Below are 21,561 nucleotides of genomic sequence, written 5' to 3'. Positions count from 1 at the left end.
TTAAATATGTAAAAATATAACTTATGTAAAAATCTTGAAAAAAGAAAAAGAAAATTATGTAAAATCCTGCTGGCGTGCGAATACCATGCAGAAAATCCTATCGTTTTTCAGAAATGAAAGTTAAAATTCAAAAGAAAAAGGAAAGTAGTAGTAGTAGAGGAAAGTAGTAGTAATAGAGGAAAGTAGTATTAGTTGAGGAAAGTAGTAGTAATACAGGAAAGTAGTAATAAAAGGAAAGTAGTAGTAATCGAAGAAATTGGTAATAATAGAAAGTAGTTGCAATAGAGGAAAGTAGTTGTAATGGAGAAAAGTAGTAACAGCAGAGGAAAGTAGTAGCAGTAAAGTAGTAGTAATAGTAGTAGTAGTAGAGAAAAGTAGTAGTAATAGTAGTAGTAGTAGAGGAAAGTAGTAGTAATAGTAGAGGAAAGTAGTAGTAATAGATAGTAGTAGCAATAGAGGAAAGTACACTGGTGGACAAAATTAAGAGATGGAAGACATTTTCCCAAATATCTCAAAAAATACTGAATGTGAATAAATGAAATATGGTATGGATATAACTTATTCCATCATAATAAAGCATGCAAAACAAAAAGGAACGTGCCATTCACTGGCAAGAGCTATTGCCAATAAATCCAGTGTAGTTTGAACTTAAGGATAAAAGATTACAATAAAAGTGAGGCTTGTACAGTGTGTGTTGTCTCTAGTATGGCGTATGGTCACCCCTGACAGACAGACAGCATGCACAACGAGTATGCATGCTGTTAATAAGGGAGTTGAATGCTGTTAATTAGGGAGTTAACCTCCCACCAGAATGGTTCTGGTGGGAGGTTGGCGCATCGCAATAGCTCTCTCAAGAGCATCCCAAGCATATATGGCAACGTTACTTTTAAAAAGTAACGAGTAAAAGTACAAGTACTCTTACTCGTTAAAGTACGAGTACTTTTAAATATCAGAAACATCGAAATTTTCATATATTTGTAAGCAAAAGTGTCGAGTAAAAGTAAAAAGTTTGGATTTTAAAATTTAAAAGTTGGACGTTAAAGTTGAAGTGAAAAGTGAAATGTAAAAGCTGGACGTGTAAAATATGCAAGTGCAAAACCAGAAAAATTAACAATTTTAAAGTACTTCTCGATGAAATTTAAAAGCACTTTGAAATCAATTTAAAAATTCAAAGGTCGATTTTAAAATTCTGTAAAGAATTAAAGAAAAAATTTAACTTTAATTCAAAATGCATAAAATTTTTATTGAAATGTAAACATCTTTAAAATGCCTGAGAATTTTACAAAATTCATGGAAAATATTGAATGTTGAAAATATTCAGAAACCGAACCAGAAATTAAAATTCAATGTTGTCTGCANAACAGCGCCCCTGAAAAGACGCACATAGGGCTCTAGGACCTCCTGCCTGTACCTCTGGGCAGTCACGGAACCATTGTCAAACACATGGAGCGGTGTGCGGGTATCTTGCATGTGCAAATGAATGTGCGAAAATGCTTTCAATCTCTTAATTTTGTTCACCAGTATAGTAGTAATAGAAAAAAGTAGTAGCAGTAGAGGAAAGTAGTAGTAATAGTGGAAAGTAGTGGTAGCAAAGGAAAGGAGCTGTTGATGAAATAGGAAAGTTAAAGTTTCTTGTGAAACAAGCTAGAACTTTTGGTAGATATAGTTACATGTGATTTATTATTCTATTGGATATGGGTTAGAACCATTTTTTTCAATATCAGTTACTTACTGATATTGATACGACTGATCATTTACAAAAAATAGCATATATTTTATATCAGATACGTATATATCTTAGTTGGATCGTAATTGATATAGTAAAACTATGAGGTAAAACTTTATTTATTTTATTAAAGCTATTTTTATTGAATTTCACAATTTCGATCTAACAAAATTCAATTGGCCTAGTGGTTTTCCCTCGAATTTTTCGAACAAGCGCCCATTTCCTGATTCAGCTGAATCATTTCGAACGTTTTTCGTCAAGTGACAGCACTACAGTATGTCTTCGAAGGCTAAGTCGAATGGAACGATTTCTGACAAATCACAATGCAGACACTATGCACTTAATGTCGGTGATGGTGAGAAACTAGGGTGATAGGAACATAAAAAACTTGGTTATATGCTACAAACAATCGACAGTTTTATGTAAAAATTACCCTGATTGAACAATAACATACTAAGTCTGTGTGATTTATTGGCTTTGGGACAGATTTCAAATTATTGCGAAAATTCAATGCATAAAAAAACTTTGACAATATGGCGGACATTTCTTGAAAATAATTAAAATAAAAATAAAAGTACTTTCGCGCAAACAAAGACGTGGGCAACAGCAAGCCGGTGAAAAATTGGTTAATATATTGTTTAAAACTAATTAAGGTTTTAGAATTGGTAGAGGGGTTGAAGAATTAAAGTATTTTAAAACAGTTTTGTTATGCATTCAGCTTGGTTACTATTACAGTTCATATGTTGTACAAAATAAGCTTTAAGGGCTAGTTCGATAGAATTTATTATGTTTTATTTTATTCAATTCTCAAACAGCTTGCATATATTTTACGTATTTAGGATGCCATAGTACTGGAGCTTTGACTTTATTTAAAGATATTGCAGCTACTGAAGATGCACCCGCAGTAGAATTATTGAAATCATCTGGAGCAATAATATTAGCTACCACTAACTCAGCTGAAAGTGGATTAGGATTGGATACAATAAATATTCTCTACGGAAAGACTCTGAATCCTTATGACTGTAATAGAACACCTGGTGGGAGTTCGGGTAAGTATTCATTAAAGTTCGTAGTGGGTGGATAACGATTGAAAACTGAATTTCAAAGGATGGAAATGGATTGAATGTTCGTTTTTTAATACAACAAGGTTTACCATAAATTTTGAGTGCATTTCATTCGAAACAAAAACAAAATGAGGTACTTAAAAAATTGTGGCTTTCTTGGAATCAAAATTTCCTTAAGTCATGACTTAAAAACAATTCAAGCTTCCTCTTTATCAATGAAAGTTTGAGAGCGAATAAATTCTCTCCTGTAGAAATTCTTTGAAATGTCAACAGGGTAAATAAAAGTATGAGTAGAAAAATTAAAAAAAAAAAAGAAACGTACTACCAATCAGCAATGCTGTGGCATTGAGGTTCTGATATTTTCCAATAGGGTAATTGCAACACTAGAAGGAGTGAAGCAAATGATTTATATCAAATTTAATTGCATACTTGAAAGCGATGTCATGCACGCCTGTCGAATCTGATTGGCTTTTGAATCTAAAAATGACATGATTAACCTATGATGGTGTCACTTGCGGGTAGCTAATTGTCTACTATGATGTAGGCGATGTTTCCTTTTCAGAAAGCTTCAGTTGGTGTTATAGTAATATAAACTACATGGTGAATTTAGTTAGCAGACATAATTAAGGTCATAGTTAAAATTTTGAAACTTCAGCGAGATTTGGAACTGCGTTTGAAATTTTCGGATTTGAGGAAGTTTTCTTGCTGTGAGAGGTAGGAAGGGCTGATGGCCCCAGGCATCTATAGTTAGCAAGAGCATCCTATCGACAACTAAGAGTTCTAAAAATTTAAACCTAATTTAAATTTTAAATCTGAAATTAAATTTTACACCATGCAAATATTTCAAACAAGCAAATTACTTTACGAAGAATGAATTGTAGTTTTCGAACAATTTCAAGAATGTTTTCTAAGATACAAATTAAAATATTTTCTGCATCTTTTTTTTAAAAAAAATATGAGAAACAATATGTTTTTTACCTTAGAATAATTTTCAATTTAGTTACATAAGATGGATAGTGGATTAAAATGGATTAAAATAAAAATTTAAAACTTAAAAAAAAAAACACCTTTCTCGTTCTGCTCACCAACTCCCGTAATGATTTCTCATTCATCATCAGCAGCAGCATTGCCACGACAGCCCTTTGTGTGCCTGGGCCTTCCTCAGAAGCTTTTTTCATTCTGCCCTTCTCCCATCAATTGATATCCAGTTCATTACTTTTAGAATGGCAATATCCTTATCCACACAGTCTTTCCATCTCTTTTCGGGCCTTCCTCTTGTCCTTTTGTTGGAGGGGGTTGCATTAAAGACTCTTAATGCTGTTCGTTCTGGGCTCATTCTCACTACATGCGGGGCCGATCTCATTCTACTTAGTTTAATAGATTTAATGATATTACATCATAGTCCCCCCCCTTTAAAATCCATATTTCAAAAAAAAAATATTAGCAAAATATACTTACCATAGTTTTACATAAGAACATTTTGCCAACGAAATTAATTATTATCTGGATTTTAAAAATAATCAAATCGGCTTAAAAAAAAGAAATCAACCTAAGGAATACAGATTGTTTGACTCAATAAAAGAAATGAATTGGAGAAATTTAACTCGTTGAGAGGCTTATATCCTTAGATCGATTCAAAGGGAAAACAGTTTTAATCTCTTTAGCATTAGGTTTGCTATAATCTTATTTATATATGGACGTTAAAATTTATATCTGGCTACTTATCTCTCTCTTTTTATTTTTGTTACTTTCGACATTAACTGTATTACGATATTACGAAATGAAAATCACCTGTGAGAGGAATAAATAAATTTCCATGCAACAATGTATAAATAGTCATTAATTAAAATAAAAACTGACAAAAAAATCACGAAAAAAGCGCCTAAATTAGCAACAATGGATTTTTCTGAATTAAAAATTCACATTAAGTAAAAACAGTTTTTTCAGAACGACAAATTGAAACTGCGTTTTAACATATCTGCAGGCTACAGAATGCAGGCTACAAAACGCAGGTTAACATATCTGCAGGTTTTCTATAATCTTAAAAATTTATATATGGACGTTAACATTTACATCTGGCTACTTATCTCTCTCTCTTTATTTTTGTTACTTTCGACATTAACTGTATTACGATATTACGAAATAAAAAATACTTGTGAGAGATAAATACATTTTCATGCAACAATGTATACATAGTAATAAATTAAAGTAAAAACTGAAAAAAAATCACGAGAAAAGCACCTAAATTAGCAACAATGGATTTTTCTGAATGTGCAAAATTCACATTAAGTAAAAAGAGTTTTTTTCAGAACGACAAATTTAAACTACATTTTAACCTATCTGCAGGCTATAAAATGGTCCACAGGATGTATTTTAATATGAGTTTGGCAGTTAACTTTCGAACTAATTATAGAATACTATCTTTTTTTATTTTTCATCGTACTCCTTCCACATTTTTCTATAAAAGTTCATAATTTCACATTTCGAACTTTTAGGTAAACAAAATGTAACGTAAAATTATGTAAAGCAAAAGAAAAAAAAACTTAAAAAATAAGCCTTTTAAAATTTAAATACTTTTCTTTAAATTGGAATTTCAAAAAAGCCCTCTTGTTCATAAATATAAATGGTCATGTAAACCCACCTAATTTCAACTGTCTAGCAGTTTTGTGTCTGTGGGCCATAAAGTGTTCTTCATGGCATTTTTATACTACAAGTTTAACAGCTAATAATTATCGAATGTAATTTTTTTACGCACACCGTCGTATTTTAAAATTTTTAGGAAATATAATTTTTTTAGCAGTGAAACAAAATATAACGTTAAGTTGAACAACTGAAACAGCGACTGCAGCTCTTACGAGTTTTTTTTTAACATATAGTGAGAAAATATATATTTTTCCATCTATGTATACACTGAAGAGCCATTACATTATGACCACTCTCCATCTATAACAATGGGCTCTCCCAGGTTTTCATGGTTTCTCGCAGAGGAACAACGTTTTCATGGAGCACATTAGGATCCATAATCCTCATAGAACAATCCCTGACGTCTGTAAGCTACTTGAACATAGTTGCAGACCAGGTTCACAAATTCATAGCAACAGTTTTTTCTGCGGGAGATGGTGTTTACCAACAGGATAATACACCATGTCATAAGGGTCGAATCGTCATGGATTGGTTCGAGGAGCATTCCAGTGACTTTCAAGTCATGTCTTGGCCCCCAAATTCACCTGACCTTAATCCAAGAGAGCATTTGTGGTCCTTCTTGGAAAACCAAATTCGTGCTGCCACGCTACCCCCTCGCAATGTGAGGGAATTGCAGGACCAGTTGGTGAGTGCTTGGTACCAGATACTTTAGACGACCTATCAGCACCTTGTGGAATTAATGCCACGACGGTTGATAGCAGTTTTGAGGTAGATCCTAAAGGTGGTCCTACATGTTATTAGCAGGGTGGTCATAATGCAATGGCTCTTCTGTGTATATTGAATCAGATCCAATCAATTTGTTATCATTTGTAACGTTCTTAACATAAATGTTTACAATGCGCGTATCATACATGATATTTATAATGCTCTTATCATTTATATTATATTAGGAGGCGAAAGTGCTCTCATAAGTTCCGCTGGTTCAGTGATTGGACTAGGAAATGATTTAATAGGAAGTGTACGAATTCCTGCATGTTTCACAGGGTTGTTTGCTCATAAGCCATCTAGAGGTAACATATAATTCTAATTATTTCTATAATAATAAATTGAAGTGAAGAGTTTGTTCATAATGTTTACGTCTGTGTGTTTCCCTTTCTGACTCCAAAACCGGGAGAGGAAAATGGAAATTTTCAATAATGAATTTTTTAAAAATTGGTTTCCATTATTTTCATACCAAATAGCCATTGATATAAATTAAATTGTAGGCGATTCTATTTTATAAAGAATTTTAAGAGTTAAGTGATGTCTTCTGACTTTTGACTATTTCAAAGTATATTGCACGTTCTTTAATATATGAATATGTTTTATTCGGTACGTCAGATAAAATCGAGTATAGGTCAACAACGACACCAAATTAGTATTTCTAAAGTTGTCTGAAGCCACATTTTTATTTTGTTTACAATTATGATTTAAAACTATGTATATATAAAACTATTTAATTCAAAACCAGCGATAAATAACATGGAAAAAATACGTTACATGCTGAAAAGGAAAATTAATGGAGAGATAATATTAATTCATTTAAAGGAAATGCAAAAACTGACCATACTGTAAATGATGCTTGATTAATTTTGGTAAAAGGTTCTAACTGAAATAAAACAAGATATATAAAAAAAAAATTAAGTTAATTCTAACTTAGTTCATCAAAGAAACATTTTATTAAATAATTACAATTTTTTCACCCATATGAAACTAAAATTAAATGATTAAACTTAATTAATGAATTAATATTTAAAAAAACTGTATTAACATCAAGTGTCATCCACTACAAGTTTTAAAAATGTATTTGAACTTGAGTGGATGAATAAAAATTATTTAATTAAAGATTGAAAACTTGAACAAGATATATAAATATAGGAAGAGTGTAAACTAATAATAGAAACTGAAAAAAAAGACTATAAAACAACTATAAAAGTATAACTTTGACACAGCGAATATAAAATAATTACATATTTAAATAGGCGTTATAAACTATTTTTATTCAAGTAGAGCTATAAGTTAGAAATTATCACTGACGTTATTTTTAAAATATGTGAGAAACTGAATCGCTTGTAGTAAAATTTCAAACGATGAATAACGTTTTACTCAATCAGAAAATTCCATTTTGTTTTTCGCTCATCCCTATTTAATTAATGAATTAATATTTGAAAAAACTGCATTAAAATCATCCACTAAAAGTTGAAAAAAATGTAACTGAACTTGTATGGATGTATATATAGTATTTTATTAACTATTTGAAATTTGAACAAGATATAGGGAGAGTGTGAACTAATCGAAAAAATTTGAAAAAACTGCATTAACATCATCCACTAAAAGTTGAAAAAAATGTAACTGAACTTGTATGGATGTATATATAGTATTTTATTAACTATTTGAAATTTGAACAAGATATAGGGAGAGTGTGAACTAATCGAAAAAATTTGAAAAAACTGCATTAACATCATCCACTAAAAGTTGAAAAAAATGTAACTGAACTTGTATGGATGTATATATAGTATTTTATTAACTATTTGAAATTTGAACAAGATATAGGGAGAGTGTGAACTAATCGAAAAAATTTGAAAAAACTGCATTAACATCATCCACTAAAAGTTGAAAAAAATGTAACTGAACTTGTATGGATGTATATATAGTATTTTATTAACTATTTGAAATTTGAACAAGATATAGGGAGAGTGTGAACTAATCGAAAAAATTTGAAAAAACTGCATTAACATCATCCACTAAAAGTTGAAAAAAATGTAACTGAACTTGTATGGATGTATATATAGTATTTTATTAACTATTTGAAATTTGAACAAGATATAGGGAGAGTGTGAACTAATCGAAAAAATTTGAAAAAACTGCATTAACATCATCCACTAAAAGTTGAAAAAAATGTAACTGAACTTGTATGGATGTATATATAGTATTTTATTAACTATTTGAAATTTGAACAAGATATAGGGAGAGTGTGAACTAATCGAAAAAATTTGAAAAAACTGCATTAACATCATCCACTAAAAGTTGAAAAAAATGTAACTGAACTTGTATGGATGTATATATAGTATTTTATTAACTATTTGAAATTTGAACAAGATATAGGGAGAGTGTGAACTAATCGAAAAAATTTGAAAAAACTGCATTAACATCATCCACTAAAAGTTGAAAAAAATGTAACTGAACTTGTATGGATGTATATATAGTATTTTATTAACTATTTGAAATTTGAACAAGATATAGGGAGAGTGTGAACTAATCGAAAAAATTTGAAAAAACTGCATTAACATCATCCACTAAAAGTTGAAAAAAATGTAACTGAACTTGTATGGATGTATATATAGTATTTTATTAACTATTTGAAATTTGAACAAGATATAGGGAGAGTGTGAACTAATCGAAAAAATTTGAAAAAACTGCATTAACATCATCCACTAAAAGTTGAAAAAAATGTAACTGAACTTGTATGGATGTATATATAGTATTTTATTAACTATTTGAAATTTGAACAAGATATAGGGAGAGTGTGAACTAATCGAAAAAATTTGAAAAAACTGCATTAACATCATCCACTAAAAGTTGAAAAAAATGTAACTGAACTTGTATGGATGTATATATAGTATTTTATTAACTATTTGAAATTTGAACAAGATATAGGGAGAGTGTGAACTAATCGAAAAAATTTGAAAAAACTGCATTAACATCATCCACTAAAAGTTGAAAAAAATGTAACTGAACTTGTATGGATGTATATATAGTATTTTATTAACTATTTGAAATTTGAACAAGATATAGGGAGAGTGTGAACTAATCGAAAAAATTTGAAAAAACTGCATTAACATCATCCACTAAAAGTTGAAAAAAATGTAACTGAACTTGTATGGATGTATATATAGTATTTTATTAACTATTTGNTATTTCGGTTATACATGCAGTTTAATAAATACTGTGGAATCAGGTTTCTTATGGCATCCTGAGTGGCAGAGGGATCATGGGTTAGGGTTCCCTTGCCGTCAGGCTAACCGTTCTCTACATGTAACGCAACATGCCGGTTAGTTCCGTAAAAAAGACCTCCACGAAAGCAATTTTTTTCCCAACACATGATCCAGGAATTTTCTTGTCTTCTGTAATGGGTTTAAAGTTACAAGGCTACAGCGTGGAATATTAATAGTCGAAACTAAAAGTTGTCAATGTCGGCTGTTCAACGCTTGTTATAAAATAAAATTGTTTCGAGCAAACCTCATAGATTTCCTTACTGAGTGTAAATTTGGAGGATTTTTATATGATTTATTAGTCTTTAGAAAAATTATTTGTCTGTGTTCAAAATTGCAGGTTTGGTCCCAAATAAAGGGTGTTTCATTCAAGCAGAAAGTGTTTTGCCATACCTTGCAAGTGGTCCATTGTGCAGGTATGCTGAAGATCTTGCAACTATGATGGAAGTTCTCACATCAAAGAATAATGAAAGAATGAAATTTAATAAACCTGTAAGAGATATTTTTTAAACGTATTAATGTTCTGACACAAAAAAATGGTCTATACATTGTAATGCAATACAACAATCACAAATTTGGAGCGGAGGTTGAGTAGGGTAAACCAACCAATGAGTGAGCACACCCCAGTGTATGTACATTTCATATATATTTTTTAAAAATAAGATTTTACAAGCTTTTACTTAGATTGATTGGTAATGGCAGCTTTCTACCTATCAATAGGAAGTCATCTGACAATGCATTGGGTTACTTGGTCATATTGTCTTCTCTGGGAAAAAATTTTGAATTTGTTAGTATCTGTGCAACACCTTGCTCCTTTAACAAAATTATAAGGTTAGCGTTTGTAGTTATCCGTTTGAAGTAGAGCCTTAGTTTGTAGTGAAATTAATTGCACGTGATAGTTTTATTTTTCTCCCTGTGAAAAAGAGAATTTAAAATATGGTTATTGAAGTTACGTTTTATTTATTTTAAGCATCATAGCGTAAGCAAGTACTGCGATTAAAACGGTGTTTATTTACTGGATTGCAACAATGAAAAACCAATGAATGAACAAGTGTTCCTTTACTGGAATTATTCCAAGTTGATAAAAATAAAAGACAATTTTCTTGTATCTTTAGTCATATCATACATCAAAATTCTGTTAAAAATACAAAAAACAACTTCTAACCAGTGAAGGAACAGGTATGTTTCTTCTCCGGGAATAGATTTTCCAGTGAATGAACAGTGGGTATGAAATATGATTTTACATGGCTTTAAGATAATTAGTAGTTCTTCGATATAGAAGACACCAAAAATTCTGTTAAATGTTGTATGAATAATTTATAAAATAATTTCATTTCGAAATGCTAATTTAATTGCTAAATTTGGGAATTCTAGTATAATTATAAATTATTTATAATTTATCTTTATAATTGTTGTGGTTAGTTACATCATAAGTTAAACAGCTTAATAAACTATGTTTTCTCATCAAAAATTAAATAAATATAGTAATAAAAACTTGAATAGAACATTTCTTTGTAGGCTTTTGTGCCAATAATTAGCTAAAGTATTATCCGAATGCGGGCTTAACACCATGAAGGAAACGGGTAAGAAAAATACATTTAAAGGCAATCATCCGGGTAAAAAACGGATGAAGTTTTTTTTAAGACGTCTACTGATAACTCAGCGAAATGCGAAGATAATTTCAAGAGGCAAAACTTCCCTTTCAGAGAATAATATTCGAGAGTTGATTAAAGAATTTTGGAGGAATCTTGAAGAGAAAAGTTGCCTTGGCATCCCTTTAGAAAGTGATCGTATCTACAATGCTAACTAAACAGGAGTTGAATACTGCCCTTAAACAGGAAATATCTTTGAATTTAAAAATTATAAAGACTTACATTATATAGTTTCTAGGAAAGGAAAACAGTTTTTTCCATATTTCAGCAACAGGCTACATTTCAGCTAGTGGAAAAAAAGTACCTGCAATGGTAGTTTTTCTATACTGAAGAATTCCTCGAAGTATTGCAGAATCAGTTCCTGCTATACATTTCATTGGAAGAAGTGATTCATGAAGTGAATCAATGATCACAGCGACATTTTACGAATATATTGCATATGCTTCTACCCATGAATAATTGAAAATGCTATCAAATTCCCAATTTTGCTTCTTCTGGATGGGCATAAATCTCATATCAATTTGGAACATAACAAGTTTTGTTCATCAAAGCAAATTCTCTGGATTAGCTTTCTATCTAATTCTACTTAAGCACTTCAGCCTTGTAATGTAGGCGTATTTCGAACTTTGAAAGCTTCATGGAAATATTCAGTTAAATCTTGAAAACAGAAGAGTTGTAAAACAATATGTAGAGGGAATTTTTTATCCATTTTTAAATGAACTTTTGAGGCATAAACAGAAGAAATTAAAATTTAAAATGCTTTTAAGAAATATGGTATTTTTCCATTTGATACTGAAAACTTTAATTTTAACAAATACATTCAAGACATACATAAAGATTTAATGAGCAAGAAAGTGAATCATCAAAACACATACTTCGAGAGTAACGATGCACAATTTCTTCAGAAGCTTGAGAATGAAATCTATCAAGATATGTTGCAAATTTTTAAAGGAACATTGACAGAACAGTCCAATCTCTCAAATATCGAATAGTCCGTGCTTTTCTCAATGTGAAAAAATTTATTTCAAAAGGAGTATTTGGTTAAGTCAAACTTTGGTAATGAAGCTGAAACAACTTGAATTTAAAATTAATGTATCCCGTAAACTGATTTTGAGATAAGTCCTCTTGAGGCATTTTTAGTTGAAAAAGAAATTGATTCCATAAGTAATCAAAGTCAGAAAATGGTAACTACTGTTGAATACTCACTAGATATAAGTCAATGAGAGGTGGATTTTCCTTAAACTCCGAAACTCTTTTCTCACATCTATTACCCAGTGAGGAATTCTAGAAATAGTACTGGAAAATTAGAAGAAATTTTGAAGAAACGTTTACATTATCCAAATAGTATTGGGAAACAAGCGGAAGGCCTAAGAAAAAGAAATAAATTACCTTTTGCATTAACTTCATAAAAATGGTAAGAATATGAAGAGATTGAAAGAGCTGAAAAAAAGTTAAAGCAAGAAAGTATGATGAAAAGAAAAGAAATACTTAAAAAGATTTAAAAAAAGCTTTAAAAAATGAGTTGGGAAAGAGTAAACAAGCAGTGATAAAATCATAATAATAATAAAACATCATCTGATTACACAATGATAAACATTTATGATTTAGAATAGACTATCAAACTGTGAGAAAGAAAATGAAAAACAATGTTTTTCAATTCTATATTCAAAACCACTTTGCTTTCTATTTCGTGAGTTTAAATAAAAGTAAAATTTTCCACGTTAACTGTGGTTATATGTTATAATTCCAAGAAAAGTCGGTTTTCGATATTTGTATGGCCTATGAATTTCTAAAGAGCATAAAAAATTCCCAAAATTAAGTGTTCATTAACTGGAAAATTTAATGTTTATTCATTGGTAAGAACTGTACCTTCACTTGGTAATCTTACTACTTATTATTTGAACCACCAAAAGCTTAAAACAATATTATGTAAGTTTCCTAAAAAATTTTTTTACAAAATTCGCATTTGATAACAAATATGTAGACATTATCTATCAACTAAAATTACAAATTTTGAAATTTTTAAGATTTTTTTTGAAGAGGAACTAAGGTCAAGCGTTCCTTCACAGGGTAGTTTACGCTATATCACTAGATTTGAAAATCGTATGCAACCTATCTTTGGAAATTACATTATATACTGCTATTTTTGCCTTCTCTTTATGAACTGGCTGTTTGTACTCATTTGAAATGGTGCTATCAACCAACTAAACTTTCTCTTTTTCTTATTTTGCGTTTTTTTAAATAATTATTGTGAAAAATTTCAATAAAAACTAGATTCAATAATAGCTGTTTTATCGTAATTCAATAATCTGACGATAATTTGTTGGGCTTGTTGTTGTTGTTCCTTGTCCTCCAATTGTCTGACGGAATCAGACAAGATCCAAGGTTGTTGACCCTCATAAAGTCGATGACAAGAAGTGGAGTAGCGTATAAGTCCTCATTGGAAAGGCCCAAGCAGTCAAGGATATGTTCGACAGAGGTCCGCTGGGCCTCACATTTGGAGCAGACTGCATAAGTCTTTCTTCCTTCAAAGTACGAGAGATTATTCGTGTGTCCACTTGCCAATCTGGACATTGCTGTCTGAGACGCTCTATCACCTATATGAACAAGTGAAGAGCCCGGTTCTTTGGCCGCAAACCAGTTATGAGATGGTTCCACTTGCTCACTCCACTTTTATGATAGATGGCTTTTGATTTTGGACTGATTCTCTGAGTGGGTAAGGGCAGAGGACGAGGGCTTGATTAGTTAATCGACAAACCGAAAAAAAAGCTACTTATGTAGCTGTTTTAACACTACTATTTGAACACAATTTTCTGCAGCAATTATTAGAAAAAGCAAAGTTCGCAGGATTGCTAAAATTTGGAGAAAAAGTATTTTAGTGGTAACAGAATTGAGGGAAGTATAAATATGTTTTTATTGAAATCTATCTATCTAAAAAGAACTCAATTTAAAGAGAATATAAATGGGTGCAAAAAGATCTTTGCAAAAGTTTGGAATCCTCCTGGTAACAGAAACTTTCCAGCAACCAGTACGAGCTGCAGATTATCGCAGCAACTGTAGATTATTTTCCAGCTATTTCTTTCAGTAAATAAATAAGAAAAAAAAACCAATATATTTGAAAAAGTAAAAACTCTAAGATAAAACGAAAAAAGGAAGGTTTTTCTGCCAGACCTGAAAATAACAACCTGAGATGACAACCTGAAGACCTGAAGATGACAACTTGCTCCGGACAGCGAATAAATATTTTTAAGTGGTAGCTTATTAATTGTAATTCTTGGTTAAATAAATTCAATTTATTAGATTTTTATCTACCACTATTTCCAAATTATTCGTAGGCTTATATAATTCACCAATTTTAATAGTTGTGTCAATTTAAACCTTTTAAAAAACAGGCAAAATTAGTCAAGTACAAGTGTATTTGCGAAATTTACTTTGTAATTATTTACCGTTTTTTAAATTATTTTGGCGTGTCCGGAGCAGTTGGCATCTCTGCAAGTGTGGGGATTATTATAGATAGCCTTATAGAGTTTTTTTTCTTCCTTAAAACTTTTGACAGAATATTTGACTAATTCTGAGTGATATTTTAACTGCATGTATTTAAAATTCGATAAGTCTAAATTTTATTTTTGTGCAGGTGAATTTCAAGAAGTTGAAGATTTATTATCAAACCAAAGTTCATCATCCAATGGTTGAAACTTTAGATAAAGAAATTTTGAAATCCATGATGACGGTTAGTATAACCACAATTCAATGTGTAAAATTATTAAATGAAAAAGTCTTTACCATATTTTGGAAACATCAAACAACACCTGCAATCTCATGACGTAATCTAATCTGACGTGTTAAGATGTGTTTTTATATAATTTATGAGCTAAAACCAAAAATTTAAAACCGGTTTTAATGTCCTAAAACCAGATCTCCAAGTAGAAATATGTATGCCTTGTCATATATATTAGCTACAATTTTTATTCCTTTCTCCACTGTTTTCCTGTCACCACAAATTTTAGAAAACCGTCAGTTATATTTAGGATATACCCGCATATTCTTCATCTATAATTACTCCAAATCGAAGGGTTCGTTTGAGTCCTATATAATATTATATAACCAACATATGAATTACACATAAGGCACAGAATCAATTTAAATGCAGAGTGACTTTAATTTTAAAAAAATAAAAGATTTTTATAAGCGTTTAAGTAAATATAACAGCTAATATTCAAGAAATTTCTGATCAAAATTCTAATGAAATTAAATTTATAAATTTAAAGTGCTTCTATATGTTTGGGAGGGAGCCAAGGAACCCCATTTCTTTAACTCAATTAAGGCCGAAAAACCTATTTACGGAGAAAAAAAAATCTAATTTTAATACTTTTATTGTATATTTTAATTAAAAATTTGATTAAATCAACAATACACTTTTCTTAATGCACATGATAAACTTTCTTAATTTAGTTGCGTACAATATAAGTTGCTCATAACTAAAAGCTCTTATTTTAAAACAGACTATGGCTTCTGAAACCACTGGACAAAAAGTTGAGAAATTTTGTGGATGATTTAATGTTGTTGTCGTAGACCGTTAAGGCACTGGGAGTGCAATTGTTCTTGTTTTCCAGTAGCCCCATCTATGGCCAAGAATTCGACTTCTGCCACACCCATACATCACACACGTTTATAGGGTGGACCTGTCAGTACGTCCACAGATCGTAATTTCGAGCTGAACCAGAGAACGATCAATCTCCAATCTAGTACTCTCAGAGGTATAATTTATTATGGGAACATGGAGGACTTTGTGACTCAACAGATTCAACGTGCACCAGTCGCCATTTACTACACGGATAGTTTCAGGCCGGCTGGATTCCAGCTTCCGTTCACACGGAAGTGAGTCAAGCGTCCTACCAGCCAGGCTATCCTGCCCCGGATGATTTGATAAAGAGAGAAATTAAATTATTTTTTATCTGCGTTAAGATGAAGTTTGTTTTTATGGAGAAAAACTGGCCAAATAATATTTTAGATCTATTTAATTTTGTTTGATCAATTTTTGACTTAAATTTAGTTTAATGTTAAATTTATTCATTCTTTTACGAAGTTAGGAAAAATATGTAATGCTTTAGTGAACTCTTGACTTTGGTGAACTTTTTACTTTTTACTTTCTTTGAGTGTTTCAAAGAAATGACATAGTTGGAATTAAGCCTTTGAAAATTGGGATAAAGGCTCAAAGAATGTAAAAAATATGGATAGCCAAAGAAAATTGTAACACATCCCCCATTTCCATTGCTTAAAAAAAAATTATTTTAAATTTGAAATTTTATTGAGTGCATCGATGCATAAATATTAAATGTTTACATTTGGACTGCTTATCACAAATGAAAGAAATACTTACTACGACATAATAATGAAATATAAAGTTTATTGAAAGAAATATCAAAATAATATCTAAAAATCTCTGCATAATTTCAAAATATTATGTTTGTATAATTATATATGCGCATTATCTGAGAATTTGCTATTACCCGAAATTAGGACTTTTTTTGGGGAGGGGGGGGGAGGAGGGATTTAATAAAGTGGTGCGCAAATTTGTCGAGTTTTCCGAACCCGACAAATTTCGAAGGAAAATTACGAAATCAAGATTCTCGCTCAGAAATTAGGCAATTGCTCTGGACTAAACATATTTTTTAAATCATTTTTCTGAAATAAAATTGAATTTTTGAATTTTTATAAAACGATATTAATTCGTAATGATGGTGGGCTTGATCTTGCACCAGTTTTAGCGTAAATCAATTTTTTTTAGATTATTGTTATAGATTTCATCACAGTTTTCTGAATGCCGATTTTTTAATAAGATATAATTACGACAAGTTAATTTCAAATCACGCATTTGATAATAACTTTTGGATGCACGTATTTGATTTGTTCCGTAATGAATTCACGTTGTTTTTTGAACCACTTTTTTCTACGTAATTTTTTATATCCCAATATTATTAATATGAAACTATTGCGACTTATTCATGAATCTTGAATCTCGAATCGTTTTTACCACGTCAGTTTCATCTTATGATATTTCATTGTAAATCCATGCGGATAGCAATCATAATTCCATAGTTACAGCTGTGACTTTCAACATGATTGTTTTAAATTCCTATTTTTTTAACACGATTTTATTTCAAAACTCGGAATCCGAAGTTTGAAGAATACGCGAGAGGGATATGATAAGGGAAAATTGGATTTTTTTTAACCGATACTTGTTGAAAACACAAGCGACATCTGGGAAAAAATATCGCTCTTGTTCAACTCTCGGACATGATTTTTTTACATCAGATTTTTATCAAAAAGCAAAAAAATTAGCCGCCACCCAAAATATATAGGTCGCCAATGGCGAACAGTTGACCCTATTATATGAACCCTTAAATTGGACATAACTCAATTTGCGTGTTAAAGAAAAAAGACTGCACGAAATTCATGTTTGCAGAAATGAGCATATATAAAACTCGTTTAACCCTTTGATGGTTATAAACAGGTTCAATTCGCAATCGAATCGTGCTTCATAATGCGGCTCGGGAGCAAGATTTCGACCGAAATGGTTAGAAACGAGCACTACTCGCGTAGTGAAATTTTTCCCCAATGAGAGCTGACGAGTTGAGCTCGTACGCCACTATTATTCTGCATTGATTATGTTACAAACGAATCCTACTCGCGAAATTTAGTTAGTTTTACTGTCTACAGATGACAGTACGGGTTCCATGAATTTCTTTTCATGATGAAGGGGGGGGGTTCTTACCTTGTTCTTTTTAGGCGTATTTTGGTGCGTTTTTTAGGGAGTTTGTAAAGTAAAATGGCTCAAAAGCGATAGTTAGATAATTATGATAATGATTGCGATATAGAAAGCTTATCAAGTATATCACCATGTATACCATGTTTAAAAGTATGTCACACACAAAAAGATTTTTAGGTAATTACTGTATTTAAATGCTTCATAAAGTTTTACATTTGTTGTATTTATTTAGTCCTTTCAATTTAATATTTGTCTCATATTTATAATGAGCTATTATTATTTATATAATTGATTATAATCATTTATAATTTACTATTTAATAATTATCATTTATCAATTATTTTAAAGTACGTAAAAATTTTTATTTATGTACTACGAATACTTTAAGCAATTTTTAAAACGTGTGAGGGGAGCTATCTACGCCATCGCCAGAGAAGGGTGACATTTTCGGAAGAACGGTGGGGGATAACAGCTGCCACTTTCGACTACTGTTTACTCATAATACTGCGCAAATTAAGTAAACGGAAACTGCTCTTTTCCCTAACCGTCAAAGGGTTAAAAAGAAATAAATACAGAATTGAAATCTAAGTTTTTCAAAAAACTATATTTTATAGATGATTATTATTCCTCTGTTGTCGGAAAAAGTCAGGCAAAATTCAAAAGATCTTTACTTTTGAGAAGTTCAGCCTGAGAAATGAGTTTATGTTGATGATAGTTCTCGGTAAGAGGTAAAGTAATCTAAGGTATGCTCGGCAAAAGACCGTTGATCGTAAATATTGGTTCAGGGCACAAACAGGTATATCAAGAGAGAAAATTTATGTGGCCCATATCAAGAGAGAAAATTTATGTGGCAATTGGTTAATCCGGTATGCTTGCTCGGGGAGAACAAAACATGAATATTAGAAACCATGCTGGTTTTTAACGTGTAAGCCAGAAACAAAGTCATAAAGAGTCGGTAATATGTTGATTTAAGGACTAAAGCGCTAAATAAGAGGCATTTTGGCTTTTTCGCCAACTGAATTTTGCTGGAAAATTAGATATCTCAAACATTTTCTTAAAAAGCCAAGTCTATTTTCTGTAATGGCTGTGACCTTTTACATTCAACGCGTATTTTAAACTATATCAATTTTTTTAACACGTTCACGCCGGGGTGACCCACCGGTGGGTCACGCTAGATTGTCTCATCTTGGCAGTGCACCAGAGTAAAAACTGGTAACAATAAATTTCATTTTTCAGTTTTTTTCCGAGAATAATAAAAATCCATAACTACCAATTGTTTTTAACGGATGCAATTTTTATATTGAATTGCTTCTTAGCCGCGATAAATTTCCTTACAGTGAATTGTTATTGTTGAGAATAGATGAACTAATCCCGAATACTATCTAATATTGAAATAGTTCTTCTACCAGTATTTTCACTTTTCCCGGTGTTAAATATGCATTTTGGTCAAAGACTATTTTTCCAAACGCATTCTCAATTTTTTTGATTTCGAGCTAGAACCAAAATAAAAAGTTGAGCACGTAAAATTCCTTTTGTGAAAAGATTTGTTAAAGAACAGGTAAAAAATACTATGTTTTGTTTTTCTTCTAGTTAATTTAATCACAGTTTTTTTTTCTTTTAGGCAATNTACCAGTATTTTCACTTTTCCCTGCGTGAACGTGTTAAATATGCATTTTGGTCAAATACTATTTTTCCAAACGCATTCTCAATTTTTTTGATTTCGAGCTAGAACAAAAATAAAAAGTTGAGCACGTAAAATTCCTTTTGTGAAAAGATTTGTTAAAGAACAGGTAAACAATACTATGTTTTGTTTTTCTTCTTTTTCTTCTAGTTAATTTAATCATAGTTTTTTTTTTCTTTTAGGCAATCCATCATTTTGTACAAATCTATGGTGCGACAGCAGAAGAAGTTAATATAAAAATGAACCTTGCACCCAATATGGTCCATCATTCCTTAGTTAAAAGTTCCGAACCTACTGTTTTTAATTCTACTGCTGGGAAGATGAGTGAAGTCAACGTACCTTTAGAGTTTCTAAAACTTCTTTTTGGAAAATCAAACTTCTCTCTTTGGATTTTACTTGGTTTTGCATTTCTGCGTAATCCATTGTTATACAAAGAAGAAAATATCCCTTTCTATACTAAATACCAGAATAATATGTACAAAGAGTTCGACAGTATGTTGGATGAAAACTCTGTTTTTATATGTCCGACTATTTTCTTCTCAGCACCTCGTCCTTACCAAATGATACCGTATCTCTATAGTACAGTATGGTCAGCTATATTCTCCATACTTGGCTTTCCTGTAACTCAGGTCCCAATAGGATCAAATCGATCTGGAATGCCTTATGGTATGCAGATAGTAACTGCTATGAACAACGATAATTTGAGTTTAACTTGCGCAAAAGAACTTAGTAAGTTATTTGGAGGTTGGATTCCACCAAGTTGATTATGCTTTACAAGAAATTTGTTCCATCTATTTCTTAAACATTTTATGTATCTGTTTAAGAAGGAATCTTGCTAGCTTTAGACACGTGGAGAGACAGGAGAGCAGTTTCCACACTTCTGGAAAGGTTTCTTAAGATAATACAATGGATTACTAGTCATTTTTTGACTGATTTTTTTTATTGTTAACTGTTAACCAAGCTTATAGCAAAATGTGAATATTCACCACAGCTTTTTTCCAAATCTGTTCAAGCACTGGTTTTGTGGTTTGCTGCAAAAACAAGCAGAGATCACTACGCAACAAAACCACTTGATCCTCTTTCCAGGCATCGAGTGTCAAAACAGTGTTCAGACAAATATTAACAGCGAGAGTGAGTCAGTTAACAGGCTCCATCTATCATGTGTCATTCATTATACATTATCAGATTTCAAAATACAAAAAGTATTTAATGCATAAAAAAACTATTTGTGATAAATTATAATTTTCAAAAATATATTAAATACTTTCAATGCTCTGTTTATTACATCAATGTAGTTTTGGCAAAATTTATAGCCTAAAATAATTTTTCAAAAATTTTTATAAACTGTTAATGAATCTAACTAAGTAGACGCTCTGACAATAGTATAGTTTGCTTAAACGAGATGTAAAATATGTTAAACAGTACACCTTATTTTTGCAAAATTTGCATACGTACAAAAATTCTTAAAGGAAACCGGTCATACTTTTTATACAGTTACTTTTTGAAAAATAAATTGTTTGTAAAATCTTTAAAAATGCGACTTTATAAAACTATTGTCAGATCAATTGTGGCATATGCAAGTGAAACCTGGACAATGACCAAAAGAGATGTAAATGACCTACTGATGCTTGAACAAAAGGTCCTGAGAAGAACAATGTGACCGATTAATGATAGAGGCGAATGGAGAAAATGGAATGGAAAAATCATTAAGGGGGAAAATACTGTTCGCTTTATGAGACTGCAGCGCCTCTCATGGCTGGGAGAGACAATAATTACGGCTAGAAAAAGATAATCAACTGCACTCCTTTGGAAACCAGGCCCAAAGGCCGCCTAAGAAAAAGGTGGAAGAACGACGTTCTTGAAGATTTGAAAATTATGAAAAACAGTAGGTGGAGGGGGAAGTTAAAAGAGAATGGAATAGAATTGAGGAACAAGCCAGGGCACGAAGGGCTGCAGAGCTATAGAAGAAGCTATATATATATATATATATATATA

The 21,561-nt window shown here is 31.1% G+C and overlaps 1 protein-coding gene across 3 annotated transcripts in view; it reads left to right on the top strand.

Annotated features, from left to right (window-relative positions):
• The window catches only part of LOC107455517 (fatty-acid amide hydrolase 2-B), a 32,341-nt gene extending 11,500 nt beyond the window's left edge, over positions 1–20,841 (top strand). For 2 of the 3 annotated variants that reach the window (XM_043050735.2, XM_071185452.1), the window contains exons 5-9: positions 2,566–2,775; positions 6,384–6,503; positions 9,805–9,956; positions 14,751–14,846; positions 19,749–20,841. In XM_043050735.2, the coding sequence (XP_042906669.1) occupies positions 2,566–2,775; positions 6,384–6,503; positions 9,805–9,956; positions 14,751–14,846; positions 19,749–20,330 (1,160 nt within the window). In that variant the 3' untranslated portion in view covers positions 20,331–20,841. The remainder of the gene's footprint in view (positions 1–2,565; positions 2,776–6,383; positions 6,504–9,804; positions 9,957–14,750; positions 14,847–19,748) is intronic. The other variant, XM_071185453.1, reaches the window with a different exon arrangement.
• Positions 20,842–21,561: the final 720 nt, after the last annotated feature.

Source organism: Parasteatoda tepidariorum, chromosome 9 (assembly GCF_043381705.1).
Source record: "Parasteatoda tepidariorum isolate YZ-2023 chromosome 9, CAS_Ptep_4.0, whole genome shotgun sequence".
NCBI lineage: Eukaryota > Metazoa > Arthropoda > Arachnida > Araneae > Theridiidae > Parasteatoda > Parasteatoda tepidariorum.
Note: the sequence above shows the minus strand (reverse complement) of the source record. Positions and strands in the feature narration are given on the sequence as shown.